Below are 16,484 nucleotides of genomic sequence, written 5' to 3'. Positions count from 1 at the left end.
GTATAATAATAAAATGAAGAACCAAGATGTGACTTCTTTTCTCTATGAGCAAATATTTGGTACTCTCAGTCATTATCCGCATTCCACATTCTGATAGGAACTGCTACTCAAATATTGAAGAACATTAAAATTCTTAGGATTATCAGTTTAAAATTACCAAAGTAGGAGTTGTAAACATAAGTAACCATGATCAAGAAGAATACCAATTCTCAAAGGATGACGTACGTCCTGCCAATCTAGTAAAAGTTTCTTGGGTTGATTGTGCAAATTTCACATCAACAAGTTGTAAAAATATTCTCATTTTATGCTTTTACATTGTGCATTCCTAGCACGAGTAGAGTAGTTATTTTGAAAATTGTATGTCAGCAACAAACAACATCAAATTTCAACAAATTAGTAGGATCGCCCTGATTTCTAAAGAGCAAAACTGCCTAGTGATTCATGGATTGTCAGGTTAGTAAACGAGTGAAAAATATCTTATATAAGTAAAAAACAATCTATTTTATCATTGCGGCACTAAAAATAATTCCATTTTATTTAACAGATCAAATTGTCATCCTATAATTTCGTTTTTTTTTTGGTCAAGAAGTGTCATCCTATAATTGACCTTGGTGTTTTCTCAGCACCTCAACCTCAAATTCCCCTAATTGGTACCCAGTACCCACCATTGGAATAATGGAATATTATTTCCAATGTGCCACGTGGCCTCAATTAAATGTATTTTTTCTTTGTGGGACCTACTTTTGTAAAAACCATATATCGCTCCATCAACTTTTCTGTTTCATAGCTTTTTTTTTCCAAATAACAATACTCTGCTATTTTCTTGTTCTTGCAACCCCTTATAATACGACGCTGTTTTGCCGCGTCCAAATTCTATTTTTAGGTTTTTCCCCATCTCTATTCCACCAATTAAGAGTCTGAATTTCGCAAGGTTAGTATCATCATCTTCATATTCCTGTTAATAATTTATTTATTTATTTATTTTGCTTTTGAAAGTTGGGGTTTCTGCTCAAATTTGCTTCAAATGCCATTAGGCTAGAAATTTGAAGAGACCCAGTTAAAAAGATTTGATTTTTCATTCAAATTCAACTTTTTTCTTTTCTTTTATTTATTTTTCCTTTTCAAAGTTGGCTTTTTTGCTCAACTTTGGCATAAAAAATTCAATCCTGCTATAACTTTTTAGTTTATTGGAAATGCCATTAGGCTAGAAATTTGAATTCTGTGAGAAAAGAAAACTACCCAGTTAAAAAGATTTGATTTTTCGTTCAAATTCAACTTTTGTTTTATTTAATCTTTATTCCTTTTGAAAGTTGGTTTTTTGCTCAATTTTACTTCAAAAAATCAATCTGGCTATAACTTTTCAATTTTTACTAGAAACTCCTTTAGGTTAGAATTTTCTATCCTGTTAAAGAGAAAAAAACCAGTTAGAAAGATTTGATTTTTCATTAAAATTCAACTTCCAAAGGCACATTAGTGATTCAATTTCAATTCTGTGTTCATAAAAACCCGAAAAACCGAACCAAAACGAAAACCAAACCAAACCGACCAAAAAAAACCGGTACTTTTTGGTTTGGTTTGGTTTTGGTTTTGAATTTTAAAAATCGATCAAATTTGGTTTGGTTTTGGTTTTAATTAAAAAATAACCGAAAAAAACGAACCAAACCGACTATAGGAGTAGCTATTTCAAATTTATTATTACACCTATTTATATGAATATTTTTATACAAAGTTTCAAAAATTTTAAGGTGAATGTTAATCGTTTGCACTTTTAGTATAGTTATTACCTTTATATTCTAGTTTGATTGGTAGTTTTCTTTTGTTAAGTGTAAGAATCCATTTCATGTTAAAAAAATATAATTTTAATTGAGTCCTTAAATTATTCATCACTATTTGATTCGATTATCATCAGTATATTTTAGTAAATAACAGATTTCTCAAAGGGCAATTGATTTGATAGTGTTACGTTGAAAATGTGGTAGCCGGAATATGTGTTTGGTAGTGTATGTCTTATGTTTAAGAAAAAACCGACAAATAACAGAAAAAACCGACAAAACCCGACATAAACCGAATCGAGAAAAAAAACGACTTAATTGGTTTGGTTTGGTTCTAATATTTGAAAAACTGACTTACTTGGTTTGGTTTCTGGAAAAACCGATCGAAACCGAACCACGAACACCCCTACTGATGATGTTTTCAATTCTGGGTTTTGCAGATTTTTCCAAGAGAAGTAGAGGTTGTGGGGGAATCATCAATTTTGATATACTTATTTTGCTGTTAGAAAGACTCTTGATGAATGTGGAGTAACCTATTTATCTTATATGCTGCCATTGATAGTTAATTGTCTGCTTAGGTTTGTCCAATAATGGCTGCTGCTGGTTCTTTGCAATTGTCTCATTATTTAGGGACTTGCAAGAACCATGAGCGCCTTAAGAAATATTCACCTGTACAGGTACCTTCCCGACTTGCTTATGTTTTTTTTTCCCGCATCACTAATTCTTTTTACCATATCATTTGAATTAGTCGGACTTACTTCCTTATAGAATACAATAGGAAGGAGCAGTTGGCGTTCTTGCTGCACGAGTTTGTCATCTTTATCATCGGTAAGGACTTTTGATTGCACATGGATGACTTCTTTGGATAACAGAAAGATTGGTGTAAATTGTGTTTAACTTCCTTCTCCCTCTCTCTTCCCTTGCCCGTACTGTTCTTACTGAGGATTGCGTTGGAAACACTGCCTTATTTATCTCATTTTATAGAAACTCTTTGTCGCTTTGCCTTCATTATCCTGGTTAAAAGAAAGAAAGGAAAACTCCAAGAGAAAAACGAGGTGGCAATCTTGTAAACATGTAAAAGAATTAGTTCTATGGGTATTATTTCGTTGGATAGTGTAATCTATGCAAATAATGTGCTTATGCTTTTTCCTTGTTGATATCTTCTCTGTTATTCTGTCGTGGTAACATGCTTGAATAAAGAGGATCAGGGGTTCTGAAATTTAATCTAAACTCGCTAAGTTTTCTGTTTTATTACATCTTCAGCGGCAGGACTCTTGGAGTATCCATCACGTAAGAGGATTGCAAGTGAAGAAACATGTGCTCCCATATAGAAGCCATTTGTTCAAGTGTAATTCTTTCCTAAAACCAGAGCAAGCTTTTGACATTTCTTCTGTAAAGAATGCTGCTATTATACTGAAAAGGTAATCCTCGTTTGTATTCAATCATGCAAGATTATGCATATATCATTTTCTATATGTACCTGCATAAATACAGATTTGTGTTAAGATGAAAAAATGAAATTTAAGATTAGATGAGGATAGTTTGAAGAACGTTGAATTAGAAGGAGGATTGCTATATGCTATATTAAGTTAAAGAAGCACGTACATCATGTGGCGGAACCCTTTACTTTTTCTGGATATAATCATATTGAAGTTGAGTTTTGGTGTGTTATAATGGTTTTCAAACCATTGTAAATAGGATGAGGTCCGCCTGCTGATTTTGAGGAGAAAGCAATAGTGAATTTCAACTCATATGAGCATGTGCTTTAGTAGCAGCAGCCAGATTTCACCCTGTTTACTTGTTTAACATAGCTTATATTGTTTCCTCTTAAAATCTTAATTAAGAAGCTTATTGTTGATTCATGCAGGTCATACAATAGCTTACAAGGCAGCCCACTTATGCTTAAGTTGCTTCCAGCAATTGGAATCCTTGCTTTTGCAATTTGGGGTCTTGCGCCGCTACTGCGTCAAAGTAGAAACATACTCCTCCATGTATGAGTATGTTTTAGTTCTGTTTCTTTCTATGTATCCCTCTTTGGCTTTTTCGGTTTGACAATATTGTCTGATTACGCTGCAGAAGAGCGATAACAGCTGGGGAAAGAGTGGTACATATCATGTAACGACCTTTTATCTTCAACCTTTGCTGTTGTGGACTGGGGCAATGCTTGTCTGCAGGTTAGGTCATTCAATGCAAGCATGTATCTTTCCCTCCCGTTGACTGATATACTTCTTGATGGCAAGCTGATGCATGAAATATATTTCTTACAGAGCATTGGAACCCATGGTGCTACCCACAGAAGCTAGTCAAATTGTTAAACAACGACTTCTGAATTTTATAAAATCTTTGTCTACTGTGCTAGCCTTTGCATATTGTTTGTCCAGGTAAGTGTGGTTTCTGAAGATCTTAAAAGAATCCCTTTGTAGCCAATCATCTATCTATTACTAATATTTATGAATTATGGGTGAACAATGGGAATCGAACAAGCATAGTGTTGATAAAGCTCCAAAATGGCATTTTCTTTGACCCAAATTTTTTCTCTTCTAATCACTCAGAAAAAATCGGAAGATATTATCATTTGATAGAAGTACGTCTTGTTCATTAACATATCGGAAATATTCCGCCATAGTTAGGGCAGTCAAACCTATGCTCGAAAATCAAAATATTTTGAACTTATGGTTCCAAGTGTATCTTGTCTTTAATACGACTTATTTTTAAATAAAACTTCTTCAACCTACTAATCTTGTACAAAATTTGATGATGAGATATGAAAACATAAAATTAAAAAAATTAGAGCAGAAGACATTTTGTGAGACTTTATAAAGAAATCATGAGTGTACTAAAATCTGTGAGGTAATGCTAAGGTTTCTAGTGATTTTTGTGTTAATGTTGTCTACTTGGACTGTCATATTGCAATTGGTTAAACAGTTGTCCATATGTTGGCTTGTGTCTTGTGCTTCCATTTTCTACTCCCTTCTAGTTAGATGACTGCATTAACTTGCAGCGAGATCAAGTGAAGAAAGTTTTGGAATATACATTATATAGATATACAGTATATCGGAAACGATAAGATGTGTGTTTAAAAAGAGGGATACTTTGCTAAATTGTGACTCAAGACTAGCATGAGATAAAGTAGCAGTATTCTGTATTTGTTTAATATCTTAGATATGGAGAGCTAGGACAGAAACTGGAACAGATTAGAGAGCAAAAAGCCTCTTACATTGCTGTAGGAGCATTTCTTAAGCTTTCTTGTACTATTTTGTTACTAAACTGGATGTTAGTTATTTTACAATAATCACGAATTTGATAATACCATTTTGGTAAAGCTGTAATGCTGCTTAATAAGTGCCTTAATATCCAAACTTCGCTCCAATAAAATTCTCTATTTAATACATGTAACTGTATTGACTATACTACAGCACTTGGGATCAGCGGATCACCTGCTTTAATGTCTTTTTTCTGTATGAGATTGGAAATATGTTAGCACGCAGAGGTCATTTGGTTCGAAGACAAGTTATACGGGGATTGTAATGCAGGGATTAGTTATGTAGGGATTAATAATACGTGGATTGTTTCTTGTTGGGTGTTGGGTTTATTGCACTAAATTGGATATAAAAGCTATCATTTAAAATATTTGTTTATTTTTTAAATTAAAAAGTAATAAGTTTACAATTATACCCTTGGATGCTTGACCTTCATTGGCTTGTAGGAAAAAGACAAGGGTAGTTTCGTCCTTTTGGTGCTTTATCCATATATAAGGTATACATGGATAAGTTATTCCATGTTGGTGGTGGTATATGGTGCATTAAGTTATGCATGATTCAAATTACAAACCAAACATTGGAGAAACTTATACCAAATTATATACCATGATTATTTTCCTTATACATCACCCTTCAGTGTTCTCTGTTCTCCTGCAGTTAAAATTTATTTATACCAGTGTAATTTTTTGCTTCACTAATAGCTGTTTGTTGTATCTTCTTAAGAGTAAGCCTTGAATGATTGAATGCAGTGTTATTCAACAAGCACAGAAGTTTTTCATGGAGACAAGTGATGCAAATGATACTAGAAATGTAAGCACCTATTGGATTTGTTAGTGTCATTTAATATTTTGTTTACTTTTGATGAAAGTAATTATTGTTAGTCTCAATTGGTATACATTGTACATATAAGGGTCTCTTGCTTCTTGGCAGATGGGCTTCCAATTTGCTGGTAGAGCTGTGTATACTGCAGTCTGGGTCGCAGCTGCGTCATTGTTCATGGAGTTGCTAGGTTTCTCTACACAGAAATGGTTAACTGCGGGAGGACTTGGTACTGTCTTGCTGACACTTGCTGGACGTGAGGTCTGTTTCTCGGTTTATCTTGCTGTAACCAATATTCAAGCTCATCTTCGTCTAGGCATGGAAAATGCAGTTTATAGTTTATAGCTCTTGTTCGACTTTGATCAAGATGGTGATGCAATAACTCTTCTGATTTTGTTGTTATCAGATATTCACGAATTTTCTTTCAAGCATCATGATCCATGCCACACGTCCATTTGTCCTTAATGAATGGATTCAAACCAAGATTGAAGGCTATGAAGTTTCTGGCACAGTTGAGGTATGAACTTGCTCTTGAGGGACAACCCTGCTTTTAATGTTTGAGATCAGAAGAATGAATGAGCTTTTTCCTCTAGCATTCTCTATTAACTTTACCACGATTCATACAAATTTCTATATCTGTTTTTCGCAGCATGTGGGCTGGTGGTCCCCCACAATCATAAGAGGCGAGGATCGAGAAGCTGTTCACATTCCAAACCACAAGTTTACGGTTAATGTTGTCAGAAATCTGACTCAGAAAACTCATTGGCGTATTAAAACTCACCTAGCCATCAGTCATTTGGATGTCAGTAAGATAAATGTGAGCATTACTTCTTTCTCGTCTCCAACATAATACAGCGAAATAAGTTACACTATTGATGTTTGATTTCAATGCTATCATGACTTTTTTTTTCCTGTAGAATATTGTAGCTGACATGCGCAAAGTTTTGGCGAAGAATCCCCAAGTTGAGCAACAGAGGTTGCACAGAAGAGTATTCCTGGAGAACGTCAACCCTGAAAATCAAGCCCTGTTGGTTAGTGTCAATATTTGAGCATTAATATGTTGTGACTTTTGGATGGATTGTCGTTAATTCGTTATCAGTGCAAATGCTGCTTTAACTACATGTTTTTCTGACCAGTTTGTTTTGGAAATTATCTTGGGTGCTAAATTCTTATCTCTCGGATGTAAGAGTACCCGCCTCAGGTCTGCTTCCAAATTTACTTGATTTAGAGTAAATTTGGTTTTCCATAAACCGTGGCTGCTGCTTTGGTTCTTTTCCGATACAAGGGACTAGAATTGTATCTTGATTGAAGTTGGTAGACTGTTTTGGCAATGAAGTAGGGCTGTTTATCCTTCCAAACTAAACGATTCTATTGCAGCTGCCAAATAGGATACTTAAAAAGTAAGCAAAATGTGTAAACTCAAGGCACACTAATTTATGCCAACTTACTGAAGACATGCTTTATCGGTATCAGTGAGACCATTCTATAAGTGCACCATACCTCAAGACCAGTTTACCTTTAGTGTGTGAATATTATCAAATTGATGGCCTTTCCATTTGCTAAAAGCAAAAAACCGTTTATAGCATTGAGACCTTAAGATCATGGTCCAGTTGAAACTAGTCACCCTGCTTGCCTGCTTTCTATCAGCTATCACTTGGAGTTATGGCTGACCCATCCATTTAGCGTACGGCACCAATTGTTGTTTGCTGTGTGCGTGTGTGTTTACATCGGTTAGGTAAGTGAGAGACTCAGAACACTCAAGGACAGGGCATTTATGCTGTTCGAGATGTTCTCTGTCTCGGTCTGTCTCTCTCTCACGAAATGTTGCTTGACATTCTTGAAATGTTATTCAGTTGGTGGTTCTTTTTCACTCTTAAATATCTGCTTCATTTTTTGCTGCAGATCTTGATATCCTGCTTTGTCAAGACGTCACACTTCGAAGAATACTTGTGTGTCAAGGTGAGGGAAGATCCTGCTACAACTTACTTTTTTTAAGGAATCCTCTATGCAAGAATTTCTATAATCCAGAGTATTTTGTAAAACTGTAAATGATCCATCCTCAGTTTGAGCCACTGCTTTCTGTAACTTTAGTATTTAAACAGTAAACTAATCCATCCGCAACCCTCCCATGCCCCGCTCCCAAAAAAACAAGTAATTGATGAGATGAAAGTTGGCACCTACTTGTTAAATGGTCATTTAATTTCAGGAAAGATGCTTCTTTATTGCCAGTCGGTTTTGTTTGGAAATTTGCTCATTTAGATTTGACTTTTCTTTTTTCTTGGATGATTTTAGGAAGCTATTTTGTTAGATCTTCTCAGAGTCATTCGACATCACCGAGCTCGGCTTGCCACTCCCATCCGTACGGTTCAGAAAATATATAGTGATGCTGACTTGGAAAACATACCATATGATTCTGCATTCAACCGTGGAGCAGCATCAACTCGTCCATTGCTACTGATTGAGCCATCTTATAAGATCAACGGGGAAGATCGCACTAAAGGTCGACCAATTCGTGTGAATGGTGAAGAAGACACCAAGGAAAAGGCTACCACGAAATCGGCACCTGATAGCAAGGTTGAGACGAAGAGCGGACCTGCATCTGATTCTAAAGTCAAAGAAACAGTTCCAGCTAACTCTCATGGTAAAGATGTGCCAATTTCTGAATTGAAACTTGATCCCAAAGTTGACAAAGTGGCACATGCTGAAACCAAAGATGACATTAAAACACCGTCTGATCCAAAACCGAGTAAGGTGACAGTGAAAGCCACCTCAAAACCTATCTCCAAAGCTGATTCAAAGTCTGCAGAAGCACCAACTATTGATTCCAAAGATCTCTCAGAGAACAGCTATAGCAACAAGCAAGATAAGAGAAATACAGTTGATAATTCTGCAGTTTCTCCATCATCAGATGTAAGAGAGAAAACAGTCGGTGTCTCATCTACTTCACAATCTAAACGAGAGGATGAAAGGACAGCAGCTCCACAACCATCTGTATCATCAAAACCTGCATTGGAAGAGAACATTGTTCTTGGTGTTGCTCTGGAGGGTTCGAAGAGAACTCTTCCAATTGAAGAAGAGATGTCGCCACCACCAAATCCAACGGAGTCCAAGGAATTGGCTACTAGCCGTAGTAGTAGTAGTAATGCTTCTACCGTTGCAGAGAAAGATAAACAAGATGGTCAGCGTTCAAATCGCCCTAATTCTGCAGCTCCCGATCAGTCAGGCAAAAGGCCCTCTACTGGCAATTGACCCTGCCTATGTTTTCACTAACCGTGTGAAACTAATTCTTAGTCATCACTACCAGATTTGATGTTTATGGTACATTGAGATAGTTGTCTTGATGTCCATGTTGGTGAAGTATTTAGCCGATCACTCCAGTATAAAAATGGAGAAATTATAGGGCTTAATCATGTTAGTTTAGTGGTTGTGGATGTATGTATTATATTTATTAGTATGTTTCCAATTTGACCGCAGTAGCAAAATATTTGGTTATTGACCAGCTCGAGCAACTTCTATAGGAGCTGTCATTTCTCATTTATGTTGGTTAGCAGCACAGGAGTTGTCATTTCTCATTTATGTTGGTTAGCAGCACATAGGTGTATGGTCTGCGTACACACTACTTTTCCGAAACCTCACTTGTGTAAACTCACTGGGTTTTTTTTTGTTGTTGCTGGTTAACAGTAGAAATACACATTCCTGCATTCCTGTGATGTATCTCTAACCAAAAATCCTTCAACATTGGTATGCATAATTTTTGTGCACAATCTGTGTTTCACACCTAACCAAGAGTTTTTAATATGGATATTTATTGTCCAGGATTTGAGTATCAACTCTGTGAGGCGTGGATTTGAATTAGTCTGGATAGTAAGTTTTAGATGCCAGGACCGAACCACAAGAGTCTATTATACGCAGCCTTACTTTACATTTCTGCAAGAGGCTATTTCCACAGCTCGAACCCGTGTCACATGGCTGCAACTTTACCGGATCATTTGGAAAAATAGAACCTCTTCTTGCATTTACTCAGAGAATTTATTTACACACCTCTGAAAAGAAACAATTGCAGTGTTCTGTCAAGACTAGCCCTCAAAATGGAAACTTAAGCAGGACATTAAATCAATCAAAGAAAAATACAATACACTGGTTGCATTTGATAATTATCAACCTCTACATACCAAAATGAAACACCATTTTAAATAGTCTACAGAACTGACATACATGGTAAAATATGTTTAGACTAGAATACTACTATCTGTATATGCACTCTTCATAGGAGTAATACATATATTGTACACATATTCCACCCCTATAGTAAAACTCACGTGGTAACACATAAATACTCCTATAAGTAAACAAAGGGGTGGCATCTTATTTAACTATTATATAGGCATAATAAACAATAATTTGAGGTCCAAACAATACAGATCTATATGGTACTCAGTAGTAACTATCAAGCTTGGCACATGCAATCAGGAGCAGGATATGTATAAAGGGATTGCTTTGGTTTGCGAAGTCTAATTTGCCCTTGTCTGTTCTTGTGGCCTTCAACTACTGATTCTTGAAACTCAGGCCAAGTCAGTGTCTTATTCAGGAATAGCTGGCCTAATAATGCCATGTTTGGCCTTATTGTCTTCATATTGTTGTATGTTCTGTGTCCCACCTGTCATTTCAATGTGTATTCATTAGCTGTGGACCACATGGGATAAAAAAATACATAAAGAAAACATAAAATTTTGTGAATAGAAACAAAATTTGGGTTTGATTGGGAGAGAATACAACCTATATGCCATGTTTGACTGGACACGAGGTATAAGGGGAAAAGGGACTTTTTGCACATACCAAAAGTACCCTAAGAAATTGTGGTTTTATAGGTTCTCTGATTGTAGGAGTAGATCCGTAACAGTAAAATGAGAAGTTTAAAGTTAACTTGTTTCCAAAAAACAGAATAGACTAAAAAGAAGAGAGAATGATATCAAATGTAACACAGGGAGTAGTAATTTCTGGTTTACCAAATAGATTCTTCATCAGCAGCTACTTCTAGTATGGTAGTCTTTTGCCTTAGATTGCTAGTATTCCATGATGTTTTCCTATTTTCTCCCGCTTCGGTCTCTAGCACCTTGTTGTTGTTACTTCTTATTGTTGCTACCGCTTCTTTCCATTTAATTTTTTGGCTTTGAGATTGTTATTATTATATTTCTGGCCCATTTGTTGATACTACTTGTTTCTACTGTTTCTTTTATCTTTTTTGAGCTGAGGGTCTACCAGAAACAACATCTCTACCTTCCCAAGGTAGGGGTAAGGCCTGCGTACACACAACCCTCCCCCCACTTATGGCATTCCACTAGGTTGTTTTTGTTTTTGTTATCAGCTACTTCTAATCAAACATGTTAATATTTGGGACACTAACTTAAAGGTAATCTAGAGCTTTAAAAGATGAAGTTTGTTAACTAAAGAACCACCTTTTTAGTGGCACAGTATATTCACCTATCCCTTACATTTTATGAAATAGATTCCTGAAGTGCAGTACAGCAGCGAAACTGAAACTAGAAGATGAAAAGTTTAAGTGCTTACCATCGCGTTGTGCATATTTCCAGGGGAGGCAGAGACAAATATATCACTGTGCATGCCAACATAATAATCAACTGCAGCCAATAAGGAAGCCTTTCCTTTGATAAGAGCTCTTTCCTCAGAAGATGCAAGGCTCTTTTTGTCTTCCATCAGGGGAAACAAATTTCTCAAGGCCGAAATACGGCGCTCCCCGCCATAAACCTAGAAAAAACATGAACAAAGAAAAGCTTCAGAACACAAAAGATATTGGCTTTTCTTCAAGTATTTTAGCACCTTAACGAAAGGCAGTATATTCTATAAATGCTTTCAGTGTTCACCTTATGGGAGGCAAGATATAGGCGAGTGCTGTTGTCGAATCCCAAAGCTGCCAGCAGCAATCCAACTTCTTCGGGGGTCAATGGGCACCGTCCTTGACTCCTTAACTCTTCATCAGTAAACTGAGAGTTGATGACCCTTCCTCCCCAAATTACTTGCCGGTATTTAGCTAGAGCCAAATTTTCAGCCTTGCCACCACCAAAATCACAAGCTGAATGAGCTGCCATATCCTGGAGAGATTACAAGTCAAATTTTAAATACCACATTTTAAGTAGAGACAAAATTGCCCAAGTACAAAATACAGAAAAAGAGAGTACCGAGAGAAAAAATTCATCAATAAATAAGTAGAGTATATATTGCCATTAACAGGCATAAAGGGAAAACCAATCTTTCAGGAAACTGGAAGTACTGATATTAAATCGGGAGATATTGCAGCATAGCTAGAAGTGCAATATTCCACTAGAATTCAGATAACAGTACAACGGAAGGCACTTTACCTTGTCGAAGCGAAGGTGGAGAACAGCAAACTTGCCTGCTCCTTGTTTGGGCTTAAGATCGGTAACTTCTCTGAGGTAGTTGTTACTAACCATGTTGCCTTCACTAGGAGGATTCCTGAGGCGATTGATAAGGGCATCCCCGAGATGTCTGACATGAGGAACAAAGGCCAATGCTTGAAAGTTGACTTTACATCGTAGGTGTTGGAGGTATTTGGGCATGTTGTCGAACGTCAGGCGATGAGAAAATGGCGCTATAGCAGCAATTCCGTAACTGATATATAAAAAAATAATATACTAAGAATTAATATAGGCCACATGACTACCATACAACTAGACGAAAATAGAAATCGATCCTGTAACTAACCTTTGTAGGACAGGTGAAACATTCTCTAAGTACCAATTTGCTGAAGCATGAACCGGAGCAGTCTTGATTCTTGTAGGTCGAATAGCTGTGCCATAATATTCTCGTGTGCTCCAAGAGAATTCATCAGGCAACTCTTTGACTATAGATACATCGTCTTTCAATACATTGATGAAGTGATCCACATCAAAGATATCCATGAATGAGCTGTAGGAAAGAGGAAGATAAGTTTGTATATACTTAAAAGTTGAAACTAAACCAATATTAGCAATATAAAAAAATACCTTGAATCTTGCCAAACAGGATTTACTTCCAACTGAGGGATCACAAGTGTGGCATTCAGAATTTTGGCAACGACAACTGCATCGCAAATCTTTTCCAAGAAATATAGATGTCAGTAATGAAGGGTCAAATTCGATAACAGATGGAGTAAATCATTAAAGGAACTATCAACAAAGGAAATACGATACGCACCCCCATTCTCTGTTGATTTAGTCCTCCATCAAGGAACACTTGAACGTATCCCTCAGACTTTTCAGGTACTGCTGCAGAGTGCAAGGAACAGTAATTAGATATTAGAAAATTAGATAGCAAGATTAAGTTGATGCTCAACTGAGAGATTGCTGAGCAAGAGCCACAAAACTAGATGTAATAAAAGACGGGATCCATAGATACTCACTGGAGGCACCATCAGATTCGGTACAAGGTTTCCATCCTTGGTGCGCCAAAGGCGTCCAAAGCTCTGACTGTTCTTCATTGGACTAAAGACAGAAGAAGAAACCAAGCAAGACACAAAAACTCATTGACAGGAGAACAGAAGTTAATTTAAGAGGAACAAGTGAAATGTGATAAATAAGGTCTTACGCACAGTTTGGCGTAGTAAAGCACTCTTAGCAAGACGTGAGTGCCTGAATTTTGGAGCATTCAAATCCTGCACATGCAAATAAGCTTATACAATCAAATTTCTCTCTAGAGTTTAAGTTAAACTAGATACATTGATCAGTCCAACTTCTTTCGTATTTGCTTAGATATTTATGTTCTCTTAGTTAGCCATGTTAGGTTCTATTCAGAAAAGTTTGCAGACCCAAGTTAGTTACCCCTTTAATCCTTTTATGTCGTGCATAAATTTAAGACCTCAGTCAAGGAAGCAACGGCAGAAACCACGGTATAGCATTTAATCAAGCTTTTTATTATCAAACTACTAACTGAGATTGAAGCCAAAACCATGGATAGAAATAGTTATTATATTGTTCAGTTCATCAGATTACAGGAAGAAATAATGATTATTTCCTTTTCTTTGGGCTAGGATATGCATCTCTACGCGATGTATTTCCCAGAAAATTATGCTTTCTTCTTTTTGAAAGAGAAATATAATCATCTTCCACCAAACAGAATTTTATTAATATTATTATAGTTTTGGGAAATAGCAACATCTTCTACTGTGTTGATCTACCAAACAAATAAATTTTATCCGAAAAATCAGATCTTTTCATTGACTAAAGAATTCTTCTATACAGACTGTACAGTCAACAGAATCAAGCTTCCCATTCCTGAAAACCATGCAAGTGGCATGAAGATAGGCTTATACTGAAACAAACCATTAAACAAATGACACTTAACAATTCCAAGTCAACAGATCCAGCTCGATGACTCACCAAACCCTTCCTTAAACACAAATTAGTCAAATACTGCTAGATTTAGAGATTATACCAAAACAATAGTTTTTTTGCCAGTTACTGCTTCACCTTGTGAAAGATCTTGATATCAAAAGATACTACAAAATCAGCAAAATCCACCTAACAAAATTCAACTTTCTATCCACACTGCTAGTAAACAAAACCCAAATTTCCATATTCAGAAAATTTCCCCAATTGCCATATCCACCAAAAATTCAAGATTTCATCCTTTCTTCCCTCAGGTAGAAAAGTCCACTCCTTTAAACCTACATTATAAACTGTATGCCAAACTCTAAGATCTAAATCTTTTAAAACCCTACCCTCTACCCCTCTTTAATTGATTTAAACATTACATGACAATATTCATCAGAATTTCAAATACCTTATTCTACAACCACTTTCACTTCAAGATTACATTTTTACTGTTGTTTTTTCATCAAATTTTCTATACCTTTTTCTACAACCACTTTCACTTCAAGATTACATTTTTACTGCTATTTCCTTCACCCTCTTTCTCCATCTACTATTTGTAGTCAAATCTCAAAAGACCAACAAGAAAAAGGTACACTAAAGCAACAACAAAGCTAAATAACTAAGTGGGTAATTCATAAGAAAAGAGATACAAAATCTAAAGAAAAGATTAAAAACACAAAAATTACATTTTTCTACGACCAGTTTCACATCAAGATTACATTTTTACTGCTTTTTCCATCACCCTTTTCTCCATCTACCATTTTTAAGCACATTAAAGAAACAACAAAGCTAAATAACTATGTGAGTAACTACAAAAAAAAAAAAAAAAAAAAAAAAAAGGAGAGAGAGATACAAAATCTAAAGAAAAGATTAAAAACACAAACGAAAATTACCTTGAGAATGGTGGGGGAAGCATGGCTGAAAAGACTAGCAAAGAAAATAGGCAAAAGAAGCACAAAAACACCAGCTATAGCACCTCCTCTCATTCTCATGTTTCTGCTTCTGTTGTGGCTCAACCCCTGATGAATTATAAAGCAAAATAAAGAAAAGGGGTTGGCTTAAAATGCTCAAAAGAACTTAGAAGAAAGGAATGTAAGGAAAAAAGAAGTCTTTTTTCAAGAAAGAGAGAAAGAAGAGGAGAAATAAAAGAATCAGTAGGAGGAAGAGTAAAGAGGGGCCATTATTATTATGAGCCTCAGTAAAAGCATCTCACATGGGGACACCAATCTCCATATGTTATTAATCAACAACACATATCAAAGTGCTGGAAAAAAAATATAAGTCAATTCGGTGTACTAAACTTTCGTTATATATTCTCGTAACCTCTTGACCCTACGAAATGATTAGATCACAAAGGTATATTATATGCAGCCGACTATAATAACTTTACCAGTTACGTCAGCTCCTTCCGTCAAAGTAAAAGGAAAGGAAATATAATAAGACCAAAGAAGCATACAGCACCCTACAGCTGCCACTGAAGTGATTTTAATTTACTGCTACAATAGTATTAAAAATTCTTGATTGTGAGGAGTAAATGCTGGGGGTGGGGTTGTCTTCGTCAAAAATGCAGAGACCCAATACAGGAAACAACGGATAGATTCATTTCATATCAGAGGGAGAAAATAAAGAAAGAAAGTAATAAAAAGGAAGGAGAGCACCGCTATGTACGTGGCAAGAAATGAGGTGGGGTATGAGTCTTTTTCTTGATTTAGCTTTATCGTGAATGTCACAGATAGACACTACTTTAAAACTTTATTAGTAAAATATTTGTGCTTTTAATGTGACTACTAATAATGCTGGCAATGGCAAATTGGCAATTAGGTGCTGAGCCACCGACACTTTGCTTTGCTACAGTTTTCTAATTTTTAGAGGAGGTTGCGTGGTGGGGTTTGTGTCACGACTCACGGAGTACTAAGTTTTTTTTAGTGGTGAATAGGTTGAGGGAAGGCTTTTTAGCCCCTTACCTTTTTTTGGTTTTCCATTCGTTTTGGATGTGAAAATAGCATAGTACGGATAATCAAAAAATAACGAACGTTTTATAAGTTATTGATAAATTAGTTACTGTTTTACTAAAATACGGAAAATTCCAGCATAATATATTGGATTATGAAACTTTTGCATATAAATTTTCAGCACAAAAATATTTGAACTCCAACACACGAAAAGTCCAACATAATAGATATTACGGGGCTGATTTTTGTGCGCCAAAACCAGCCTGTGCGGAAGCCAGGCCTCACGCCCAACTT

General features: G+C 36.0%; 2 protein-coding genes across 5 annotated transcripts; one reads left to right on the top strand and one right to left on the bottom strand.

Annotated features, from left to right (window-relative positions):
• Positions 1 to 783: 783 nt before the first annotated feature.
• On the top strand, positions 784 to 9,444 carry LOC104244295 (mechanosensitive ion channel protein 2, chloroplastic). The gene is made up of 14 exons (XM_009799694.2): positions 784 to 931; positions 2,213 to 2,449; positions 2,541 to 2,600; positions 3,036 to 3,193; positions 3,640 to 3,763; positions 3,849 to 3,946; positions 4,040 to 4,153; positions 5,782 to 5,842; positions 5,963 to 6,112; positions 6,258 to 6,368; positions 6,501 to 6,668; positions 6,769 to 6,882; positions 7,754 to 7,810; positions 8,144 to 9,444. Exons 2-14 carry the CDS (start codon positions 2,363 to 2,365, stop codon positions 9,098 to 9,100), a joined length of 2,259 nt encoding a protein of 752 aa, XP_009797996.1. The 5' UTR covers positions 784 to 931; positions 2,213 to 2,362; the 3' UTR covers positions 9,101 to 9,444.
• Positions 9,445 to 9,997: 553 nt separating this feature from the next.
• On the bottom strand, positions 9,998 to 15,809 carry LOC104244294 (O-fucosyltransferase 39-like). 4 transcript variants are annotated; one of them, XM_009799692.2, is made up of 11 exons: positions 15,629 to 15,809; positions 15,132 to 15,257; positions 13,458 to 13,520; positions 13,269 to 13,350; positions 13,064 to 13,134; positions 12,874 to 12,962; positions 12,593 to 12,796; positions 12,229 to 12,499; positions 11,734 to 11,961; positions 11,420 to 11,617; positions 9,998 to 10,508 (listed from the first exon to the last, which is right to left on the bottom strand). In XM_009799692.2, the coding sequence occupies exons 2-11, from the start codon at positions 15,228 to 15,230 to the stop codon at positions 10,299 to 10,301; spliced, it is 1,515 nt and encodes a 504-aa protein (XP_009797994.1). In that variant the 5' UTR covers positions 15,231 to 15,257; positions 15,629 to 15,809; the 3' UTR covers positions 9,998 to 10,298. The 4 variants fall into 4 exon arrangements, with proteins under 4 accessions (XP_009797994.1, XP_070001778.1, XP_070001777.1 ...); XM_070145677.1 differs by having other exon boundaries at positions 13,064 to 13,131; positions 15,629 to 15,804; XM_070145676.1 differs by lacking the exon at positions 15,629 to 15,809 and adding an exon at positions 15,452 to 15,512.
• Between the last annotated feature and the right edge of the window lie 675 nt (positions 15,810 to 16,484).

This window comes from Nicotiana sylvestris, chromosome 5 (assembly GCF_000393655.2).
Source record: "Nicotiana sylvestris chromosome 5, ASM39365v2, whole genome shotgun sequence".
Classification (NCBI taxonomy): Eukaryota; Viridiplantae; Streptophyta; class Magnoliopsida; order Solanales; family Solanaceae; genus Nicotiana; species Nicotiana sylvestris.
Note: the sequence above shows the minus strand (reverse complement) of the source record. Positions and strands in the feature narration are given on the sequence as shown.